The 23,209-nt window shown below is 49.4% G+C and overlaps 7 protein-coding genes across 7 annotated transcripts; 2 read left to right on the forward strand and 5 right to left on the reverse strand.

The window, feature by feature from the left end:
• Positions 1-2,047: 2,047 nt before the first annotated feature.
• On the reverse strand, positions 2,048-3,275 carry An16g04040 (uncharacterized protein; the record flags this gene model as incomplete). The annotated part of the gene is made up of 3 exons (XM_059745078.1): positions 2,048-2,849; positions 2,892-2,941; positions 3,195-3,275. The coding sequence occupies 3 exons, from the start codon at positions 3,273-3,275 to the stop codon at positions 2,048-2,050; spliced, it is 933 nt and encodes a 310-aa protein (XP_059602755.1).
• A 901-nt stretch (positions 3,276-4,176) lies between these two features.
• Positions 4,177-4,836, reverse strand: An16g04050 (uncharacterized protein; the record flags this gene model as incomplete). Its single annotated transcript, XM_001397679.3, has 1 exon — positions 4,177-4,836. One exon carries the CDS (start codon positions 4,834-4,836, stop codon positions 4,177-4,179), a length of 660 nt encoding a protein of 219 aa, XP_001397716.1.
• Positions 4,837-5,629: 793 nt separating this feature from the next.
• On the forward strand, positions 5,630-7,217 carry An16g04060 (uncharacterized protein; the record flags this gene model as incomplete). Its single annotated transcript, XM_059745079.1, has 6 exons — positions 5,630-5,653; positions 5,722-5,771; positions 5,894-6,061; positions 6,107-6,344; positions 6,515-6,829; positions 6,885-7,217. The coding sequence occupies 6 exons, from the start codon at positions 5,630-5,632 to the stop codon at positions 7,215-7,217; spliced, it is 1,128 nt and encodes a 375-aa protein (XP_059602756.1).
• Positions 7,218-9,267: 2,050 nt separating this feature from the next.
• An16g04070 (uncharacterized protein) lies at positions 9,268-9,636 on the forward strand (the record flags this gene model as incomplete). The annotated part of the gene is made up of 1 exon (XM_059745080.1): positions 9,268-9,636. The coding sequence occupies one exon, from the start codon at positions 9,268-9,270 to the stop codon at positions 9,634-9,636; it is 369 nt and encodes a 122-aa protein (XP_059602757.1).
• Positions 9,637-9,859: 223 nt separating this feature from the next.
• Positions 9,860-12,491, reverse strand: An16g04080 (uncharacterized protein; the record flags this gene model as incomplete). Its single annotated transcript, XM_059745081.1, has 5 exons — positions 9,860-11,178; positions 11,209-11,273; positions 11,351-11,410; positions 11,462-12,375; positions 12,480-12,491. The coding sequence occupies 5 exons, from the start codon at positions 12,489-12,491 to the stop codon at positions 9,860-9,862; spliced, it is 2,370 nt and encodes a 789-aa protein (XP_059602758.1).
• Positions 12,492-12,729: 238 nt separating this feature from the next.
• An16g04090 (uncharacterized protein) lies at positions 12,730-14,025 on the reverse strand (the record flags this gene model as incomplete). Its single annotated transcript, XM_001397683.3, has 3 exons — positions 12,730-13,225; positions 13,291-13,746; positions 13,847-14,025. 3 exons carry the CDS (start codon positions 14,023-14,025, stop codon positions 12,730-12,732), a joined length of 1,131 nt encoding a protein of 376 aa, XP_001397720.3.
• An 819-nt stretch (positions 14,026-14,844) lies between these two features.
• Positions 14,845-22,071, reverse strand: An16g04100 (uncharacterized protein; the record flags this gene model as incomplete). The annotated part of the gene is made up of 3 exons (XM_059745082.1): positions 14,845-14,910; positions 14,974-21,270; positions 21,349-22,071. The coding sequence occupies 3 exons, from the start codon at positions 22,069-22,071 to the stop codon at positions 14,845-14,847; spliced, it is 7,086 nt and encodes a 2,361-aa protein (XP_059602759.1).
• Between the last annotated feature and the right edge of the window lie 1,138 nt (positions 22,072-23,209).

The raw sequence follows: 23,209 nt of genomic DNA on the forward strand, positions 1-23,209 counted from the left end.
TTCAGTATTAACTACGTTTATCTTAGACTGGCAATAACCAGCCGAAAATACCCATCATTCAAAATTCCACCAGCAATAATATCTCATCCTATCACGCAGACTCCGCGTATACAGTCAAGGCTCTGTTATCAATTTTATATGAGTGCGCGAGGGTCAATCTCACATACGGGTTTTGAATAACTGATGTTCCGACAACAACGAAGCCTGACCAGATCCACAAATATGTTGATAACATTACGAAAGTGACTATAAGAAGGCAATTTAAATTATTCGCAGGGACAACGCTTTGGCCATAGACAAAGATCTTTATAACTGATGTAATAAAACCATTTATAGAATATTATATTTAAGGGCGCTGCGTTGATCGATCACACAAAGTTACCAACCGCGAAAGAGCCTGCGGACAGATTTACTATGGCAGAAAAGGTCGCAACTAAGAAGTATGGAAGATGCTGGATATGCCTTGGGCGCAGAGAACCAGAAGTCATACCGTGTCTTCTGGAAAAGCCTATTTAAAATGCGGGAAGCCGGCATTGACAAAGTCCTATATTACTGTATTAAAGGGTCCAATAGTTACTGTAGGAGATATCCAAGAACATCGGCAACTCTTCTTTAGATGTAATGATGAACTAGGAGACCTATTATTAATCTTATATTAAGCAATTGGAAACATGGACTTTCAGACTTCTGAAAGGCAACCCAAGACATCTTTTTGATCTTGAAGCCTCTCAAGTTGCAGAGAGCCTGGAAGTTCAGAAGTCTTCTTGGAATAATATAAAAAGTAAATGGACCTTTACCGGTGAAGAAGAACGTCTTAAAGAGAAGAAATTGTGGGTCTTCTCTAAAGTTTTATGTGTATTTCTTGATAGCCAATTGATATTGGAATCTGGGAGAGATAAGTCTGTATTTATCTTTCTCCTGTTTAAAGATGGCAGCTCTTTGTTCGTCTGCTCAATTAATCCTGTATATAAGGGAAATTCTTAGGCATGTTTACTGGTTAGATTCGTTTTTCTGGGGACTTGAGTGCCATCCATAGTATTCTAGGTCTAGTTGAAAATCTGTAGCTTGATTACTTATAACTCATCGGCATTATAAACTAAATGCTGGTTGCAGAACCTGATGGTTCTGCAAATGTACGCCTTCAATGGGAAGTTATTGATGATGAAATTGGGATAGAGAGTTGTACTTCCTTCAAAGTATTTGTAAAGGCTATTGTGCCCATAAATTTATTTGAATCTCTTGTTCGCGTCGCAGCTCACCAGGAGTAGTATGGCCTGTATTCATTCCCTGAGATGCAAAAAGAGAATTGCTCGAACTTGATGAAACTGACTGAAACAGCATTACCTCATTTTTGTTGCTGTGTATGGACGCTAGTTTTATTCAGGCTTAACTTGTATCCGTATGCGTGGTCACTCGAATTAACTTTGGCTTAATTGTTTACAGATATATTTGATATCTGAATGTGTGATCTGCTTTTTTACCTTGATCTTGTGAGAATTGGCTTGCAGAAGAGAGAGGATTATGTTTGCTGACCCTGCATTGTCGAAGCCTCGGTGTAAGGCCATGGCGGTTATAGAGGTCAAGTCACCCATCAGACACCATGAACGAGAGGAGTCGTCGCCACTGCACCAGGTACTGACGCTCGATATCATGGTCAACAGCCACAGGACTAGGTTGTCAAATGAACGTGTTTCCGTAGTCCGAAGAAAAGAGAACGGACTGGAGGGTTTTGCTTGCTCAAACTGATCACAAGCCCCCGCTAATTGAACGATACAGTGCTGTTCCTCGATCTCTATCAGCTATGCATGGCTATACGTCGCTCTTAATTTTCTTGGATAAAAAGCAGAGAGCGCTTCATCAATAAGACTGACCCGCGCCCTAAGCACCTGCTCATTGGACGCAAACTACGGAGCCAATCGCCCGAGGCTTGTGCGGAATTCAGGGCTTCACATTAAATACGCAGAACGAGTTAAATCCATGATTAGACGACCTCTATCGAGACGAGCCAGACAACTGTGGTTGCTTCTTAATGAACCTTGCTTTTATCTCAATCTATAGAGTAATGATGATTATAGCTCTTCATCCTAGAGAACAATAGTAACTTCAAATCAGCCACAACACCAGACACGAGCCAAAGGTACAGCGTGTTACGAACTGCAGAATCAATGAATGTGACAGACCCTGGTTTGAACGGGGCGAGAAAACCACCGGTGGATGGTGCCTTGGCATTTTCCCTGCGACTTGTAGTTATGATGAAGTATGGAAGACCAGAACAAGCCGCGACCATATCACAAATTCCAGCTTGCATGATGACTGTCGGCTGCCATCCACCGGCATGGAACTTAGAGGTTAGTAGAAGGTCAAGGAGAATGTTCACCGCTACTTTAACAGTGTTGATCACAAGTGGAACGTCTGGTTTACCCAGAGTGCGCGTCGCGCTGGAAGCGGCCACCTCAACCGCAGAACTCAGAGCAGAAAAGGAGCTGATATGGACGTACGTTATACTTGCTTCTGCGACGTCATGTGGAACGAATTTAGATAAAAACTCTCGAGCAGCACACACGAACATGATGCTCAGTAATACCCCCATTAAAGTTTGGAACACCAATAGTGAGTGTGCAAGTCCTAAGCGAGCCCCAAGGGATCGTGCTCCCTTGTCGGCAATTGTAGACCATACTGCGCGCGGCAGGCCTTCATTGATGACTTCTGCAACAGTGCCGATATGCGTGTAGACATCAATCGTGACGACGAGAGAGGCATCAATATTCGCCATCCAGATCTTGACAAGCGTGCCGTAGATGGCTGGAAGGATGAAAGTGGCGGAGCTGAAGAGGAGAGCGCCCATGTAACTAATCAATCAGCGTTTGTTATCACTCCGGGACGGGACTTACTTCGAACGGTACCACCATCGCTCGCCGAAAGCGCAATTTAGTGATAGGACCTTGGGTGATTCTTATGCAATGTCCGAATGGACAGGATCCGGTCGAACTGAATGTGTATATCCCTTTGGATAGGTGGAGTCTGCGTTTATGCCATCGGCGGACATACAGTTTACGTCAGGCGAACGATTGGGGAAAGAAGATGGGGTAGGCTGAATAATTGTCACACTAGCAGGTGCCAGTACCCGGACCAGTCACGTGCATTTTGGTAACTGGCTATTAATTCTTTGCAGATACCATCCTCTCATCTCTCACCTCCTGGTGATTCACTTCGGATCTGCCTGCCAACTTGAGATCGGACTTTGTGACCGGTCTCTTTTTGGCGTACCCAGTCATGATCTGGATGATATTAAGGGTTCGTTGATACGGGCTAATATGATACATGTCAGGTCTAGTTGGTCTGTGTTGACGGTCGCCCTGTTGAAGACACTTATACCGTGCAATCCTTTTTCAAACAGTGCTATGCCCAATGACGTATCAGATGGCCTGGTATAATAGGATGGAAAGTAGGCTGATTTCCATCAGCTATAGTGAGAATGTAGCTTGTCAACATCAAAGACAGTGGGTTGCGGTGTCGGGGGATCCGGGGGTACGTTGCCATTTACTTTCCGTCTATAGTCATCTGGAATATTTACAGTGTGTATTGACTGAAACACCACAAGGGCTTCAATTATGATCGAATTGGCTTTCACTGTTCAACTGGCATTGCCGCAGATTCTCGAGCGGCTTCGTGGTGGTGGAGAGCTGCTAGCATCCAATAAGCCGTCGGGTAGCAGGGGTAACTCTTGCTGAACCATGGTTCTTGGTCCATTGGAAAGACCAAGCTGGATAAGATTTCCCGAAATCCGATTTCAGCACTCACTTGATAGTCACCGCGACACCTAATCAGGCATACAGTCCGATCTTACAGATTGGAAAATCGAAGCTTAGTTCATGCAGCTTTATGACGGCTGAATGATACCTCAGATCCTTGCGCCACACTGTATATACGTGATTGGCCCACTACTAGTCCTTTCCCCACTCTGGAGTAGTATTTGATGGACGCTGTATGGATCAACGTTTTTGATCAGAGGATAACTCGCGCCTCCTAACTTAGCTAACCCTCAGCGGGGTATATTGTGCTATTTAGCATTGGTCCATCCAAAAGAACTCAGATTTAATATGTTTCATTAACCGAGGGAACTTTCTCATCGTAGAAGGTCACTCAGCAAACATCAATGCCGGTCTAGTATAACCGCTAAATGCTCTCCACAGTCTCCTTGGGTGGTAATATACCAAAGTTTTGGTTCCCCTTGGCCTCGAAATAGTGGCCATCTGCGATTCTCTGTGTACCTTCACCGAATAAGTTGTACTGGCGGCTGTTCTCGCCGTACTGGTTGGCAGCCCCAGGCAGGTCAGCTAGATCCGAATCTGCCAGCGAAGGACAAACTCCCGCCAGATCTTCGCGACCCTTCGCCAGAAGGCTGATCTGATTGTGCATTTCACCCAGAAATGCCTTGTGTGTCACCAATGCTCCTAGGCTCTCCAGGATGCCGTCCATCAAAGTCTCCACACGCTGCTTTCCTTGCCTCATAACTATACCTTGGTACACGGACGAATGGTATTCGCCCTTTGACTTTTCACCAAGTTGTTCAATAATGTCCAGTAGATTGTCGGCTTTCTTGTCGCAACTATACAGGGCGGTCTTCGATGCCCGGACATCTTCAGCAGACTTCAATTTCTCCGCAGAGCTTTTGACATCTCGCAAGGTTCTTTCAACAATGGGAAGCCAATTACTGGCTTCCTGAAAGGCTTCCGGTAAGTTAGAGAGGTCTTTGATAGAGTCAAATGCCGCCATTAACTGTTCTATGACCCCAATGAGGTCGGTAATTTGTCGAACGACCTCAGGACTTGACATTCTGGGCCAAAGTACTGGGCGAATGGTTATTAGAGAATCTTGGATGATCATGAGTGGTGTAATTCTTACATTGCTGACGCGCAGAATCCTTTTACTTTGCTGATTGGGAATTCTTTGTTAAAGAAATCGCAGAGTTCTAAGTAAAGGACTGGCAGACGGTCTGCGGTAAAGAAGGCATTCATACAAACTGCCAGAGAGTGTGGGTATCTTTGTCTAAGCATACAACAGAGGTCGCTGTGCTGGATTTATGGTTTCCCTGTGCCCACGGCGTGTAGTGGCAGAACCATAAACGGTCCGTGCGGCCCCACCCGGAGGAAATGGTCACGTTGCAACCCAGTAAACTAATTCATCAACTCCGGCGCGTAAGTGTACCGTAGCGTCAGCCATGGAGGTGTCTTGTCACAAGCGTCTGTCGTTTAACTGGCTGGTGCTTCTCGACTGATTATGAATGCGTTTCTCCATTTCTACTACCACGGCACAGCCCCTTATCTGGGCGGCTAAAGCTGTTTTCAATGCCTGCAAACGTGAGCACAAGCAAAACAAGTCAACGCTATCCTGCAACCGCTGGGCAAGGATGACACCAATTACGTTTCGTCACTAGCGGCGCCAAATCAGTTCTGAAAGCCACTCGACTATTGTCCACCCCAACTCGCTCCATGCTCCCGTACTTCGATTCAAAATTCTCTGCAGACCGATTATCGTGGGAGGGCGTAATGAGCTGCGGCTCCTTTGAATACGTACAGTCTGTCCTCCTTCACCAAAAATTGGGAGTAAAGTATTTCTCTGAATCGACATGAACTACCTACTCTTCATAGGTGTGCTGAGATATGAAAGGCCCCACACTGTGTGATTCATGCAAATAGAATTGACTCTCCTGGCGCTCAGGTGGAGCGCGATGTCTCGATAGTGACCCCCTCAATAGCAGATGCCATCAGGTTGGAAGGAACAACTTGGCTCTATAAATGCAATCTAGCCGGCTTACCACCATGCTCATCTCTTGGAGAATTGAGCTACAATTTCAATCTTGTATCGGAGACCGCATGATCTGAAATCTAAGATTCAGCCAATTTAAAATGCCATTTTTCAACCAAGCTATGGTTAATCGGGTTTTGAGGCGACGGCGACAACCGAGTTCAGCCCCGAATCCTACTCCTGAGCTCCAGCAGCGAAAGTCCTTCCCCAATGGAATCAAAACCCTCTGTAGCCCGGATGATGGGACAATTGAGTACGTGCCTTATTCGCTTAGTAAACCTCTCTAATGTTCTTCCAGCATCGTCTTCATTCATGGGTTAACTGGTGACCGTGAAGCTACATGGACTGCCGAAGGTGCAACTGAACCCTGGCCCAAAAGTCTCTTGCCATCCATACTCCCAACAGCTCGTATTCTCACATTCGGCTACGATGCATTTGTGGTCGATTGGCGACGCCCAGTTTCAGAGAACTTCATCGGCAATCATGCCTGGAATCTGCTGACATCTCTTTCATCGTACCGAGATAACGACGACACGGTAAGATAACTGACTCTTGAATCTATCAGCGTTTCGGGTTGTTGATACAAATAGAATGAACGACCTGTCATTTTTGTTTGCCATAGTCTGGGTGGACTAGTCTGCAAAGATGTACGATATCGCATCACGTTAGTGGAAGACGCTGGCAAAAATGATACTAATGATGATAGGCCTTGTTTCAGTCGAGGCAACGATCGGAGAAACATCTTCAAAGTATCCTCGATTGTACCCGCGGTATTATCTTTCTTGGGACGCCGCACCACGGAGCTGGACTTGCGAACTTGGCTGAAGTTGTCTCTCGATCCATCGGTCTTCTTAAGCAGACGAATCCAAAAATCGTGGATGTTCTCAAGCGCGATTCCGAGGTACTTGCGCGGATCCAGGAGGGCTTTCACACGATGATCAAGGCACACAGCACAGCAGAAACACCGCCAATTGAGGTCACTTGCTTCTACGAGGAGCTTCCGGTGCTAGGCGTTGGCTTAGTAAGCTAATAAAGAGGCCAGAGCTCCACTTTGATTGCTGACACCTAAGCAATAGGTCGTGCCACAATACTCGGCCATCTTGCCCGGTTATATCACTATTGGCATACATAGGAACCATATGGATATGACAAAGTTTGTCAATTCCGAAGATCCTGGATTTGTGGCTGTATGCGGAGAGCTACGTCGGTGGATTAGAGACACGGATCTAAACGAGAGATCTCACACCAAGAAATCACCAGCCGTCAAACCTCACGCTGCTTGTCAACATGGCAAAAATGGTCGACAATATAATCTTTTCGCTAATGGCGCCCAAAGGATTGCAGATGGACACTACTTTGAGGCTGGAGGAGATCAGAACTTTGGTATGATTCCACCTAAGGGTCAGTAATGAGTATGGGGAATTCATCGGAGCAAATGGTATTTCATTTGGCGGCATCCCTAATACTTGTATTTATGAGTAGAGTGTTTCCTGGTCAGCGTCTATATAAGGGAGAATCGAGTAATGACACTTCAAAGTGGAGCAAATAATAACAATAAGTGAGCTAATCAAATTTGCATGGGCGACTGGCGAGAGTACTACTTAGTGAGTTTGAGCGACAGGTAATTTTAGTTCTCGGACTGCGGTTCCCGAACTGGGGTTAGTTATGGAACTTGTGTTGTTATACTACCGCTGTTCCTGAACCCTAGTTCACTTCAGAGCTACCGTGATTATTGAACCACTTGTTTCCAGGACCTACCATCTAGTAGATCTCAAGGCCAGATCAGATGCACATGCTCTGCCTAATGTATGCTCATCCTTGATTCTATATACAATTAAAGGCGACTTATCTGCTGCAAGGTATCCTTCTACCATTTGAACGGACTCATAAATATAGATTCGCCATTGATGTTTTGGTGAACTTTTTGGATTTTGCCTTACTACTAAAATCGTGGTTGCAATTAGAGCCGCAATCAAAGATAAAACATGATGACACGACAAATTGCCCACAAGAGATACGCTAGTCGCATCTTGCCATTCTCAGCTCTCATGTATGCATAGGGATTCGCATGCGGGAGCCGGGCCAGGTGCATTTTCTGTAAGCAGATCCTTCGGGCTTTTGGTCTTTTCTTACTTCACAGCTAGTAAGCTTTATGCCGTTATTTCGGAAAACAAGAGCTAAGCTGATTAGGACTCTTACTATCCAACCCCAACTCTGGTAACTGATCGTGATTTGAAGAAGACTGGAGCCGATACAACGGTCAACATTGTGCAATAGAATCTATAACCGCTAGATGCTAGTCTGTGTGTTGTGAATACTGTACTGTGCTCACTGTAGAAACTGTTCGCCAAGGAATCACGCGTAGGTTGGATAAACGTGCTCCTCGAGGACCAAAGGCGTTAACTACTCCTTATACCATCACAAATCCACGTGTATGCACGCTGTCCACGAATCTTACATGTCTTAGATATCACTGGAGATTTTAGTCTCTCATGAGGTGTATAGCTTTCAACCCGTGGCGATGCGCTAGCCAATTACCTCAGGCCTGAATGGTGCATTATTCAAACCACCTTGGCTACTGTTCGTAAGACATTCACATAGACGTTGACATAGGCGCTTGGGGACACATTTGAGAAGACGTTTGAGAAGACGTTTGAGAGGGCGTTTGAGAGGGCGTTTGAGAGGGCGTTTGAGAAGACGTTTCAATAATGGTCTTATAAGAAGCTCTAGTTTATAGAGTCTCTCCTCTCCTCCCAGAACCACTGAGATACAATATTCAATGGCAGAATGATAGAATAATATTTTATTATTTTGAAGCAGGCTGCTGCGGGTTCCTTTTCTTCTGAAGAATTTTTTTATATAAATCTTTGTCCTGATGAGACAGCAGACATGTTTTCTTCTATCTATAATTATCTTGTATCTAGTAATTAAAATAATAAGAACTATATTCAAGATTTTCATTATCTGGTTTTTTTTTTCTTGTATTATCTACTTCGAGCGTCTCTGACGCCCTAGACCAGGGTGTCTAGAGCACCAACCATCCCCCTAAAACAAGCTCACAGCTCTATCGCACTACCTGCCAGTCCTCGAATCCCTGATCCCAAATGACACCTCCATCACCACTCCCCACCTCTGGCACAACAACCTCCACGGCGACAACATCTTCATCGACCCGCAGAACCCCAAATTTATCACCTCCATATTCGACAGGCAATCAACCCAGATCTCTCATAATCACATCCGTGACCCGGCTTTCCTCGACTGGGATAGCCTTGAGCCCGAGAGGGCCCGACCTAGTACCCAGACCTCGCCTCACGGGTCTCACACCCCCAGGAAAGAGCCGCAGCTGTGCGCGAATACACCACCCAAAACATATTCATCGGCTGGCGCAAACTCACGCGCGCCAAGAGCCCAGCCCTATATCGAGTCATTGAGTCCAGAAAGACGCCAGCGTTTGGGATGATATTTCTGGCCCATCGAATGTTCGAGTACGGCGAGGCGCACTTTCAATCACTTCTGGTGGATCTAAAGGACCACTGGGAAGACTTGCCTGGCGTTTCTGGCGATTTCCCATTCCCGTTCAGCTTTTCAGATGCAGAGATCGAGCGTATCAAGCTAGTTAGCGATGGAGCGGTGGCGGGGACGGAGCTTGTCGCTGGCGTGAAGGAACAACTGGGCGATTTGTGGCCGGATAAGGGGCTTATTGAGCATGAGAGGTATGAGGAGTGTAGGGCTGCGCTTGAGGAAGTTAGGGATCGGATTGTGGAGGAGTTGGGTGAGAGTGAGGAGGAGAGGGAGGAGTATCGGCGATTGTGGCCATTTGATTGAATTATTTCATAGGGATATTGAGAAAGACTATCTGTTCTTATGTACTATGATTTTATTGAAGTAAACCCAAACTTTTCTAGTCCTCTACATCTATCTACCATAACCAATAAGCCGGTACCCCTTTTACATAAGTAGAGAGACAACCAATTCGAAACGCCCACCTAGCAACTCATAACCCAAAACCAATATCAAACTGAGGAAGGTGAATTCAATAGAGAAGCACTCAAGCCTTCCTCCCCAAGTCCACATCCCTAACCAGTTTCAACATCTCCGTCCCCTTACCCATATCCTCTCCATCCTCTTGCAACCCAAAGAATGGCTTAACAGCCACATCGACTGTCTCCTCAAACAACTTCCCAACAACCAACTCCTTAAGATCCTCGCCAGTCTGGGCGAAATCCGGATAGGCATTCAATTCCAACAACCAGGCATTACCCTTCTTATCGACCAAAAAGTCCACGCCAAAGAGTTCGAACGCATTCGGCAGAGTCTGGAAATGCACCATCATGCCCCTAGCCGCAGCCTCAAAGATCTCTCCTGACACGGCGCAAATCTGATCAAATACATTCTGTTTCCATGTATCGCTGAGACCGGGGACGTAGTCCTCGAGGCTCCAGAAGCGGCGGACGCTGTCCGGATTGGCACGGCCATTTTCCTGGAAACAGGTGTTGGTGAGGTGGCGGGCGAGGTCAGTGACTTCGTCTTCGTCTTCGAAGGGAGGGCAGTAGGGTTTGGCGGCGAAGAGGGCGAGCATTTCCTTGAAGACGTAGATCTTAAGGGAGCCAACGGCGAGGACGTAGGTGCGGATGTGAAATTTGCGGTTGTGGGAGGAGGGGATGAGGAGTGGGGGGTCGATGTAGGGTTGGGCGATGAAATGGCGGAGTTGGGAGGTTACGACACCGTGGTTGTCGTCGTCTTCATCGTTGTCTTCGGGTTCAGGACGCTCGGAGCCGCTTTCATCGTCGGAGTCGGGCACTTCCCATTCTTCGAAGATCTCGCGCAGGCCATCTTCGCTGTTGAAGAGGCGGATGCCTTGGCCGCGGTCGCTCATGCCGGGTTTGAGAATCCACCATTCTTTCTCTTCGTCGGGGAGGGTTTCGTTCTTTGCGAGGCTCTCGCGCAGCTCGTAGGCCTCTAGGAGAGCGTCGTCGAGGAACTCGGCGTAGTCGAGCTCGAAGTCGAAGCCGGGCTTGAAGTGCTTGCCCAGGACGCTGTCGGGATGTTTGGTGACCCAGTTGATGACGGTGTTGGACAGGTAGTGTTTGCGGATGAGGGCTTTGCGGATGATGTAGGCGTTGGCGAGAGAGGTGGAGGTGTGCATCATGGTGTGCTCAAAGTCCAGCCGCTCGTATTCACGGTACTGGAAGATAGGTGTAGTGCGAGAGGGGAGGTCGGAGAGAGATGAGATGGCACGACATTGGCCATTGCCAAGACGACGCTGGAGCGCCCGCTCCATCAGACTCTGGACATAGGAGTCGTCGCTGTCGACGAGAGAATAAAATGTAGGCTCAGTGTTATTATCCGGTCTACATGAGATGGAATCTATCAGAATACCAGCCATCACAGACAAACCGAGATAAAGTAAGTAGCAAAAAGAGCAGTCGAAGGGGCAAACAGCAGAGCGCGAGATGCATAAACTAGCTTGTATATCTGACAGACGCGCAAATTCTATGTTATATGCAACCACGCCGCGACTCAGCATCATTCCACTCACAGCGTAATCTCTCCTTGAATTCCAGGTGTATGCATGAAATTGGCTCGAAGCGGCGTAACACTGTGATGCATTAGCAGGACAGGACAGCAGATTAATGGGGCCTTGACAAACCTGGTCATTCCCTCCTTGACAGCCCAGCCGTCGTTTCCTGGAGCACCCTCCTCCACACTTCTATACACGTCCGAGAAGTTCGGTGCCCATTCGAAGTGCTTGTGTTGAATGCGAGACCGCTTCAACGGAGTCGTGCCATCCACAGCCGGTGCCGACTTCTCTCCCGAGCCCACAGTCTGGTGTCGCACATCGTGCTCCTGCTTCTCAGGCGAATTGGCTGAGGCCGAGGCGTCGACCGCGCGGAAACAGCTGCCCGATGACCAGCGGTTATCGAGCATGTTGGTGTACAGCACCTTGTTCTGACTCACACCAGGCTCCAGCGGGACATTGACGGTATATAGGTCCACACCGTCAGCCCAGTTCTTGTGAAGGTACTCGATTAACCGAACGGAATGGCGCGATGCCTCCGCGATGACAACGGGATCATGGTCTCTGGAGCTGAAGGCATATGACAGTGCGATGGCGGGCTTACCGCAAACCGCCGCCTCCATAGCACCACCAATGGTTCCACTCGACAGGGCGAAGAGAGCAGTGGAGTTCCGGCCGTAGTTCGGACCGGACACCACGAGGTCAATCGGGCCACGGTCTTGAAAGTAGTGGTACAGGCCGATCTGGACACAGCTGGCCGGTGTAGAATCCACAAGAATCCATTCATCTCCATCGTAGCTGTCATCGTCGCCCTCATTCATGCCATGAGGGAATTCGTGTGTGGTTCCATCGTCTTTGTGCAGGGTACCCGGACGGAAGTAGGTTGGCTTCACGGCGGCCCCGATCAGGTGAGCTTTACCGATCCATGATCGCTGCTGGTGGGGGAGAACTACAGACACAATGTGCCCGGCAGACTGCAACGATTGGACGAAAGAATGAATGTACGGCGAGGACTGGTTGGACGGCGGGCCGTCGTCGTTGACAACCTATTAGGCGGAGGATGGCGATCAGCATAAGTTCGGAGGGGGATTGGGTTTTAACGAGATGGCCCTGCTCCAGAAGCAGACTGTGAAGAGAGTGGTCCACTTACTAAGATATGCATTGTACCGGAGTGAGGAGTCTGGAGAGAGAGGGAGGCAGGGGTGAGGAGAGGAAGAAGAGATGGCGGAGGGGCAGGCAAAGGCAGAGTTGGGCGGCAGCGAAATTCCCCCGCCTTTCTCCTTCTCCACCCGTTATCGATAACTACTACCTGAACTATATTCATCGCTCTATCTCCAATTCTCATCAACATATTCAGAATGCTAAACACTGTATCATATTGGGTATCTCGAAAGTAATAGCTACAATGTCTCTCTATGGTCCTCTTGGATTATATGGCTTCGGCGTCTTTGCACTCCTCGGGCGTGAGCACTTTCCCTGGCTGTACCAGTGCCAGAAGCCTCCGAAGGCCCTTCGCCTCGGCCATCTTCTGCGTCCTCTTCGTACAGATAATTATCCTCGTCAGTTTCATCTTCATCTGCAATTCCCCCGTTATCTTCTTCATCTTCTTCCTTCTCGGCTTCCTCAGGCCCTGTCACTCTCCTTTTCTCGGCTGTCTTTGAGGATTCCGCAATCGGTAAATGGAAGAGCGGCTCGTCGATCTCCTCCTCTTCTTTCTTTATGATGGGTGTAGCACTGCGATCCTCCTTTTTGACGACAGGGCCGGATGTGTCACCCCGACTGCTAAGAAGCGATGCAAACACTACCCATGCGAGCCCAGTAGAAGCCATGCTGACGCTCCAGAACAGGAAACCGAAGACAACGAATGAGGTAAGCCTCCAGTTATACATTACCCAGCTTGACATGAATCAGCTTCATCGACCCGAGAAATTAACTGTAGAGAAAGGATAATCAGGACATACCGTAAGCCCGTAAACCGCGCCCGGAAGGTGACCTTCGCTTTGTATACTTGCATTATCTCTGAGCTATGGAGCTCCAGGCGCAAGCTTCCTGGTATGTTGCGCCAACCACGAGCGAACTGCACTCGTTCCATCATCGGCACTTGCAACTTCTCCGCTTCGTGGTGCCAGCCCAGCACGTAAAGTGGCATGAACGAGATCTTACTAGCGGTGTCCACCAACGGCGAAGTATAGGTAAGAATAGCAGGGCGGCGCGAGTGGGAGAGAGTCGTAACCGAAGTATTCGTATCGTACGCAGCAGATGTGGACGGGCGGGAGAGAAGGGCCAGATCTAGCATGAAATTGCCCGCCGCAAGGTTGGAGGGGGTTCGTGGTAATTCGAGCTCCACCTGGACATCGTATGGCAGGGATGGAACGAGGTCGGATCCTAGGCTTGCGACTCCCCAGGGAGGTCCTTCGCTAATCGGCAACAGAAAGAGTCAGTCACAGTCATTAAAATATTAGACAAACGACTGTATAAAGTGTTCAGCGTCTGCCCTAAACAAGGACCCTAACTCACCCAAACTGCAAGTGGACAATTCGTTCGAGGCCCGCCTGCGGGATAAACCTGTAGTAGAAGATGCCATACGCGACCGTCGATGTGACGATCATGGCTATGGCCGTACAGAAGAAGAGGAAGGCCCCTAGATAGATCTTCTGGGCTCGTTTTGACACGAGCGGTCGGAGAGCTTCTGCCATTGTGTGCTACGTGTTTGCGAAAGTCGTTAGTTCCTGTTCTGCCATGATGGATGGGAGAAGAGAAGGATTGTTACCATGACTTCTGACACGACGCCGCTGCGAGGGTCTGCATCATCATCAGGATCCATGGTTCCTAGAAGGATCTGTAAAGTTAGGTAATTGAGAGGTGCGGTGACAGGAGAACCGTCGCAATAATTGTTTTGTTCCGAAGAGGTACGAGGATCGCGTCGACGTCACCGAACAGCACGGCGCGGAGAATCTCCCCGACGCCGATCCCCAATTTAGGAGGGACTGACTGGACTGCTCCACAATATACACTCTCCCTATCTAGACCATCCCTCCAAATGAGGTTGGATTTTCTACGGATTCGTATGCACCAATACTCATGGACTCATCTTTTTTTAAGATAAACTTATCGTTACAGACTACCGATGTGGTAGATGGAATGGATAAGAGAAAAACACCAACATGAAGCGTAAGAAACACGAGCAAAAAGGAACAAGATATAAGCACCATGTAGCGATGGACCATGCTAACACGTCCTAATATGCATACCCCGCCCAGAAACCCAACCGAAACAATGAGAAAAGACATAGAACAGTACAGCATGCCAACGGAAAGCAAAGCAAACGTAGAAACCCTTCAGATCATACACCCCGGTAAAGTCCCGTATTTTGCGCTGCATTGTCATGAGCGGCATCGATAGAACACCATCAGAGTCGGTCATCGCGGCTGAATGCAAGGCATGGAAACATGATCAAATACTTCGTATTAATATAATAAAAGAAGATAGAGGAGAGAGTATAGCTCGGCGATCACTCAAGCCATGGCCCGCGGGCTCTGTTGCTGGATGTGCTGCAGGAGAGCATCAAACAGACGGCCGATCTAGTAGTAAAAGTGATGTCAGTGAAATGGAACAATAGGCCTTTTAAACAAGGGTCAGCTTACCTCAGGCGCAGCCTGAATGAACGGAAGACGGAAGAAGGTATAGCTCCGGTTCTGAAGTAGCTCCTGCAGGGTAATGATGAGACCCCATGGATGAGGGCGGTGGACAATAAGCCTCTCGAGAAGCACCCGGATGATTTGCTGACGAATGTCAGAATCGTCCTGCTCCGAGTAGTCGGTGCCGAACAGACGGAGAATGGCGAAGCTAAAGAAGTAGGTATGGCTGTTGGGGTAGCGGAGCTGATTGGCCATGCCGCTCAATAGATAGTACCGCGCCTCAGGCCGGAAGGCCTTTGCTAGCTTCTCGAGAAGGGCCGAGTGAGGGGAATTGTCAAAGGCCGCGCGAATGTTGCTCTTGGTCGCATTCGCAGACACGGCGCTCTGACCAATGTAAAGTACAAGCGCATTCAAAAGGACCACATTGACGTTGATCGGCGTATAGTAGGGGCCGGTTTCCTTGGTGGGAGGATTGTACACGGCATCGGAGATCTGCTGAATGACCGAGTCAGATGCATTGGTGCTCTGTAGTGCACTGTCAACAGCACTCTTGATGTTGGCCTGTTCCAGCGGACCAGCAGTATCGCCGGCGATTCTCGGGGCTTCCCGCATTTCTTCCAGACGCTCAACCTTCAGCCCCTCCCTGAACGGGTCCGGGAGTTTGTGGAAGGATGACGGATAAGCACTCAAGACCAGGTTCCGAAGCTGGGCGCAATGAGCAGGGATGACATTGCAGAACTGGAAGTGATTCTCTGCCACGAACTCAGGGAAGTCGTGATGCAAAATCAGCAAGATGCGAAGAACACCCTTGTACAAGTCCTTAGCAACGTAAGAGATACTGGCCGGCTTGAGCTGCTCGCCAATGTAAGAGAGTAGAGCCTGCATGATTTCGCAATACGGTCCCCAGCCCGCCCGCTCCGGCATATTCAGCATACCGGACATGAAGAATCTGTGAGAGACCAACGACAGCCACCCGTAAACAAATCCAGGGCAGTACTTGGGCTGAAGAGACAGGAATTTATTAGCAAAGGCGAACATCATGTCCTGATGCTGATCGCTTTGCTGAAGCCCGTTCATGGAATATTCACAGAGAATGCTGGAGAATAGCCTGAAGAAGACACGCTGATTGAAGGCCTCGCCTCTCATAACATGGTGGTGATTCAGGACAAGCACGAGCAGTGAGAGAGTCGAATTGAAGAAGGCTGCCTTGCTTGTCTTGGCAGCTCCTGTAGACTCGCCTTGGAATTTGACAAGCAAGACAACCAGCTTGCCAAGGGCATCGATGTAGAGGAACGCCTCATCAAGACTGCCACTAGGGTTCTGCGACTCGTGATCAAACATTGCAACCGAAATGTCGATGCTAAGGCGGAAGAAGAGTGCCGAGTCTTCTTGATTGTCCATGACCCGTCGCTGATGCAGATCCTTAAGGAACGAATAGTAGGTGCGGTCAATGGCACCTGGAGCCTTGTAGATACCAATCCACTCGCTGAAGATATACTCCATCTGATCTCGCTTGGACCTGGCTTTGTCACTGAGTAGCGGATTGACGACTTCGGGAATGCCGGATTCACGCAGCTTGCGAATGATGTCGTTGGCCACAGTAACATCCGACTCCTCTGCAAGCCATTGACTCATGGCTTCAAGACTGCCCGAGAAGTCAGATCTTAGAGCAGAGGGTTCTTCGCTGAAGAGAACACGGTCCATGAGATTGGAGAGGACATCCAGGGCAGCAGTGTTCTTCTGAAGAATAAGACGTGTCAAGATCATGTCAACTCGACGAATATCCAGTAGTCCGACATCGATGAGTGCAACAGTAACTGGCACGTTGAACATGTGCTCGTCGTCAACCTCAGAAAGTATGGCCCAGGTGTAGCGGGCGACAAGAGTCGACATATCGCACAGTTTCGCGAGTAAGTGTGCGAGAACTTCGATCTCTAATGTCCCGGGTGTCTGCGAATATAGAGTCGTACAGATTCTGAGGCCAGTGAGCCGAGCGAGTTCTTCACCGTTTGGAGAGGCAAGGATAGTGCGGAGTGCTTGGTTGTACTCTTGGAGGACAGCACTCTCCCTGCCAAGGTCCCGAATGCGTTCTTCAGGGGCGTTCCGAGCTGCCTGCTGTAACTCGGAAACTATGCTCTCAACCTTCTCACGCGGGCTTTGTGCCTCAAGGAAGCCATTGAGCTGAGATTGCGCGCCCACAAGACCAGTCTGCTGTAACCGAGCATCTTGCTGGGGCTGTGGTGTCCTATGGGGCACAGCTGGCTGCTCTGCAGGAGTAGAGAGATTGGGGATAGGCGAATATGGTTCCTGAAGAACATCTGGAAGCTGACGACCAGAATCGGTGGAAACATTCTGAACGTGGGCCGCTGCGGGGCCACGGGCTTGACGGGCAAATTCCTCATAGATTGCCAGTTGCTCTTTGTTCAAACCCCCTGCGGCCTGTCGGTAAGGCTCGGGGATGAAAAGGCCCCAGCGATTCATTGATGGGTCAATGAAAGGCTCATTAGGCCGGGCCGCTCTGTGACGCCGACGAGCTTCCAACTGGGGTTCGATGACTTTCTCAATCTCAGGAAGAGACTTCTCCTCCGCAGCCTTCTCAACGATACCGCAAGCAGCATCCAGGTTATCGTTGACACACATGAGAATCAACCCCTCAGGCATTGGCTGATCGGAGTACTCTTGCTGGATCATGCGAATGTAATTGGTCATGCTCACCTTGAGCGGTTCTTTACAGGTTACAAGAGCCAGGCTACCAGCCAATTGCCTAACCATTATGCCAGCCGCATGACGCACTCTTTCCTCATCAGGCTCCATTGCGAAGTCCTTCGACACCAGTTGAACAGTGGAGATAGATGCGATGGTAACTGAGCGTTCCACAACGGGGGTGATAATTTCCGCGATGGCACGCTCGACCGCGCTGTGCACTATCTGCCGAAGGACATTCGGGTCGACCATGCTGCTTGCAGACGACGGGAGTACAAGAATCTTGTCCAGGCTCGGGAGAGTCGACATAATGGCAGCGGGTGACAGACGCTCGTGGCGGATTCCTTGGTTGATACTTGTGAGAGTCATGTCCTCGAACGCCTCTAGACCATCTGGTATATTGGCCGTAGACAGCGCATCTTCGATGTGAGCAGAGCGGTCGCGGATAATGACGGAAGGCTCAATGGTCTTATGATCGAGGTCGAGATCCTTGCACAGAACTTCAATTTCGAACTTCAAGTTCAATTTGAGTTCAGCGAAATGATACAGTTCCATGAGCAATGCAAGGATGTCCATCAGCCAAGGATTGGGAGGGTTGAACACCGTGGACTTCGTGGCTTGGACGAGCACTTTGCATGTGAAAGGAATCACAATAGTCAGGCGCTGGCTATCGAATCCCTCCAAGAGAAGTCCCTTGAAGTAAACATTCTTATGTTTGATGGGCTTGTCCTTGGCTATAGTCAAAGATCCAAGCCACGCACCGAGGTTCTTGAGATGACCGCGATCGGTGGATGAATTGATTGTAGCCTCGGAATTCAGAAGCTTGGAGACACTGACATAAGTTTCCCTCAGAACTTCCGCCCATAACAACTTGTCATTGATACGGTCCAGCAAGTCAAGATAGAGCTGCTGGAAATTCGGCTGCAACTTCGCACGTTCCTCCACGAGGTAAGACGCGAACCATTGATGGTGTTGGTCACGAAGAACATCCGTGAGGTCACGCAGCTTTTCATCAATGTTTTGTTCGGACACATTGTTCAACACGAAGAGAATCTTGTCTTGGACATCTTCGTCAGGATCACGATAGACCTCAGGTCTGATAAGCGGATCAACATGAACGGAAACGAATTTACGAGTCGATCCGTCCGCGGTCGCGTTCTCGTCAACGTTCCCGTTCACGGCAGCACCCGGAATACTGTCCGCCCTTCCAGCCTCATCCCTAACTTGACTCCCTTGCTCACGCAGAACTTCCTCGGCTTTCTGGTAGATCGTAGTGCCTTGCAGGGTAGGTATTTGTAGGAGCAGATGGCAGAAGCCAGCCCACTCCGGAAGACGGTTGATCAACTGCTCAATCGCCTCGACACCGAACTTGTACATAGGATCATGCATTTCATGATCACGCACCGCCTCCAGAATCATGCCCAAACCGACCTTCAGGGTAATGCCGTCCACCAGCCGGAAGTTGATGATGCCACCAAACATCACAGCTGTTTTGGTCAGTGCCTCCAGGGGATATTCATGATAGCAATGATATTCGTCAATAAGGCCATGCACCATGCAAGCGAATAGGTCCTGCTCGGCTGGTTCACGGGAAGACTTATATCTTCTCATTAGCTCAAGGATTTCCCTGAGTGAGAGCTCCTCGTGATACATCTTGCCAAAAAGCTCTTGCATCTGCTTGTCTACTGCCTCAGGCAACGAATTTCCGTTCTCCCCGTTGGCGTCAATGATGTCGTCGAAACCTTCCCCGTAGTTGATGAGTCGCGGATAAGTCTGAATGCATATCCGTTGGACAGGAGTAAGATTTTCACGGTCACCGACATATTCTTCGAGCACCGACAGCAACGTGAACACCGTTTTGACCGCAAGACTAACCATCTGGGGAGCCGACTGTTCCTTCCTTTGGACGTGAAGCTCGTCTTCTGCCTTAATCCTCAGAAACTTGGATAGTAGGCTTCCCATATCCATGGGACCTTTCTGTGCCGCATTACGAACCCACTGTTCCAAGTCAAAGGGCCCTTTACGATGAGCGTAGCAAGCAAGGTCCATAGCGAGACCATTCGTGTATCCCAGAAGATAGTCGAGCCAACCAAAGTCAACAGCATGTTCATAGATGGCAGCAGTAGACGTCGGGTCCTGCGTGAAAGTCGTGAAGAGTTGCTCCGCAACCCACTGACGATCTTGACGCCAGGCCCCGTGCAGTGCCAAATGATATCCTTCCTCTTGTTTGAGTATGAAAACGATCAGAGTTCGAAGGACAAAGCTCTGCTGCACACTCGTCCAAGGCTGAGGGAGAGAAAGGGCTGAGCACAGGAAAACAGGCAGATCATACTGGACAACCGCCTTGATCATAAGTTGACTTTCCGCGGCAGCCCAAGATGCTTGGGAAAATAATGCCAGATCGAATATGGCCCTCATAGCGTCCAAAGACCGGAGTGGCGATTTTGCAGCACGTTCGCCTTGTAAACGAACGAGCTCGGGACCATCGGCAAAGAAGTCGGAGGGAAAGGTGGCGCGCAGGTTCGGAACTTGGGACACGTCTGTCCTGGAAGCAATGAAAGCGGTCAGGAAGGACATCTGTGTGTCACGATGCTCCCAATCACCACCCCAAAGCTTCTGAATATCTAGGGTTGAATCATCCGTAGCTGCAGCCAATAGGACCGCATACAGCTTCGTGAATTGTCGAGCATCGAGCCTTAAGCCCTCACGGTCGAAGCTGCGGAAGATGAGAGACCAATTGATTCGCTTCTCGCCATAGTGTGCCTGAACAGCCCCGAGGAAAGTCTCCAGGGAGAACTCGCGCCAATGCTGACAGAGTACAAGGAAAAGCAGCGCACTGGCAATATGCTCTTCGCCCCAACACTCGGGGCCGATTGCGTTTATGGTCTCAGTGACGGCATCGGCATTCGAGGTTGCTTTCGGTCCTCTTGAGTGAAGTTGGCGGACAAGTGTATACCTGGGGTTAATGAAATTAAACATCTGAAGGGCAGACGCAACCTCAAATGGCATGTCCACGCCCAACTTCTGATAGCGTAAGTTCGCCGCATACACCAATTTCCCTTTCACTTCATCTGTAAAATTCCTAGGCGGATACAGTATGAACCGCTCGATTGTCATGCCAATGAAAGAATTCTTGTAATCCTTGCTGACATCAGACAGCGTTGCCAGGCTTTGCAGGAACGGTGTTATGGAATTGGAGATTATCGCATCAGCTGCCAGAAAGCATTCGTCAGTTGACTTAGAACAGAGTCTCATAGTCGGACTAAACAACTCACCTTTAGCACGCAAGTCCGACTTATTAGCGGTTTTGAAAGCCAGCGCGAGAGAAACCTTCACAAGAGGATCGAGTTTAAAGTGATCCAAAAATGTGGAGAGATCGAAATCGCGGAAGATATCACCCTCGGATGTATCGACGGTCTCTGCGATCTTCTGAGCCTGTTCTATATCCTGAGACACTTTCTGCATCTCCTGAACTAGGAGCGGATAATTGCCAGCATTTTCCACGGACTTGTTGACGCCGGGGAAAATTTGCGGGGCATTGCCCGTAAGCAAGCGGCGAAAGTATTTGGAGAAGACCTCCATTCCGTTTGACTCAACAAGCTGGTACCAAGTCAGCATCGTATAGATACAACAAATAGGGGGGTTGACATCCGCGGCGCTATGATCTGGTGTACTTACTTTATGAATTTGAGCAGCTTTGGTCTCCCACTTTTCTCTACCCTCTTTCTCCGTGATAGAATCTAGGAGCAGGAAAACCTGTGCGATGGATATCTTCGTCAACGATGACTGGCTCGCGTGAGCAGCAGAGCCTGAAGCTGCCGATCCTGGCTTGTCAGAGGGAAAGCCCGTAGGTGAATTCACGGTTGTACCGGACAACAACGGAGAGAAGGTGGCGCCTCTGGAAGATCCCGTCCCACCTCCGCCTCCCCCGGAGCCTCCACCACCCGCAACAGAACCCGCTGCGGAAGCCAGATGTGACCCTGAAGACGGGGTGTGAGCTCTGAATTTAGGTGAGGAGAGAGACTGCCCGGGTTGCTGGTGCTGTTGCGAGCCAGATTGAAAGGAGGCGAACGGTGAGGGCGTGGAGGCTGGCGAGGGTACGTTCCGACCAACAGGATGGCCCCTAGCGGAGCTCAGAACGGCGGAAAAGGAGGAAGTCAGAGGAGACGCGGTTGAACCACCTGGACCAGGACTGTTGGACTGAGGTGGCCCCCGAGAAGCTGAGGCGAGTGAAGAGAGGTTGTTGGTCGCAAGTGGAGTCAACCCACGCCGAACACTGGACTGGGACACAGACGGACCCCAAGGAGATTGCTGTGACCTTGCCGGCCTGGTCGAAGAGGATTTATCGGTGCCAGAAGCAATCGACGATTGGGAGGAAGGAGGAGGGGGAGGGAAGGTCATCTAGGAGACGCGATCATTTGATCTGAAGGCGAGCGACAAATTTTTATTATTTGCAACAGAGTAAAAGCAGAGTCGAAGCCAAAATTGATGGAAACAATCGTGAGACGTGCAACAGAGCGACGGATTCTGGCAGCGGAAGAGCAGAGACCGATGGCAATGAAGAGGATGTTGCTTCGTGGCACAGGATGGAAGTTCCGATGGGTGTGAATGACGGGCAGAGAAAGCGAGGTTGAGTGGACGTGCGGGTCGAGGTGCCTGAGGAGCCCACACTATGCGGCCTTAGGCAGCGAAAGAGAGCTGCGTCCTGGCTCCTCCCACTTACTGAAGAGAGTAGGTAGGGGAGGTCGATCAATCCAGAGTATGGGGGGGGTGGTGAAATTTGGCAGAGAGATGAAAACCTCAATTCGGCAGTCAGGATTTAGGGATTCGAGCTGAGATTAACGACCAGTGGAAAGGACGCGCAATATAGTTTTGGCAAAGTGCGTAGGCGAGCGACCGGACTCGACCTCCAGCTTTGTCTCTCCTGCATAATGACCACTACGTTTAAGCAAGTGCGGCTGGGGGGGTGTCCCGGGCACGTGAGCATGACGGGACCAATGCGGTGGCTTATATAACCGCTGAGTCATCGGGTGTTCCTGAGATGAGGTGCAGTCTGGTTATCTACAGTTAGTAGGTTTATCAAGGTAAAGTTATCTACGCTCTCTCAAAAGTGCGAAATATAGGCAACCCGAATTTCCCTATTGACGGTAGTCTCCAAAAGTTACTCGTTGATGCCCAATCCCCTCAGCATGGTCACTGACATTTCCCCACGAGCAAACCAAGTGTAGATTATGGCGAGTTATTGCAATGGAGCTTCTCCCAACAATTTTCAACACTTTTCTAGAACCACGTATACGATCCACAGCACTAGATATATCCCAATTCACCAGGTGCAGGATAGGTGATAGTAATCGGGGGGTCTGACTGGAGAATGTATAGGTAGACTGCGTTCTTCGCGCGCCATGAGTAAGACCTCGGGACCAGCCACATCCAAAAGCCGATGAATGGATTATGACCGACCTCAGGGGTTTTAAACCTTACAAGCCAAGGAAGGGCGCAAATAAAGTGTGGGAAAAGCGTCACAGGAACAGAAATCCAT

Source organism: Aspergillus niger (genome assembly GCF_000002855.4).
Source record: "Aspergillus niger supercontig An16".
Classification (NCBI taxonomy): Eukaryota; Fungi; Ascomycota; class Eurotiomycetes; order Eurotiales; family Aspergillaceae; genus Aspergillus; species Aspergillus niger.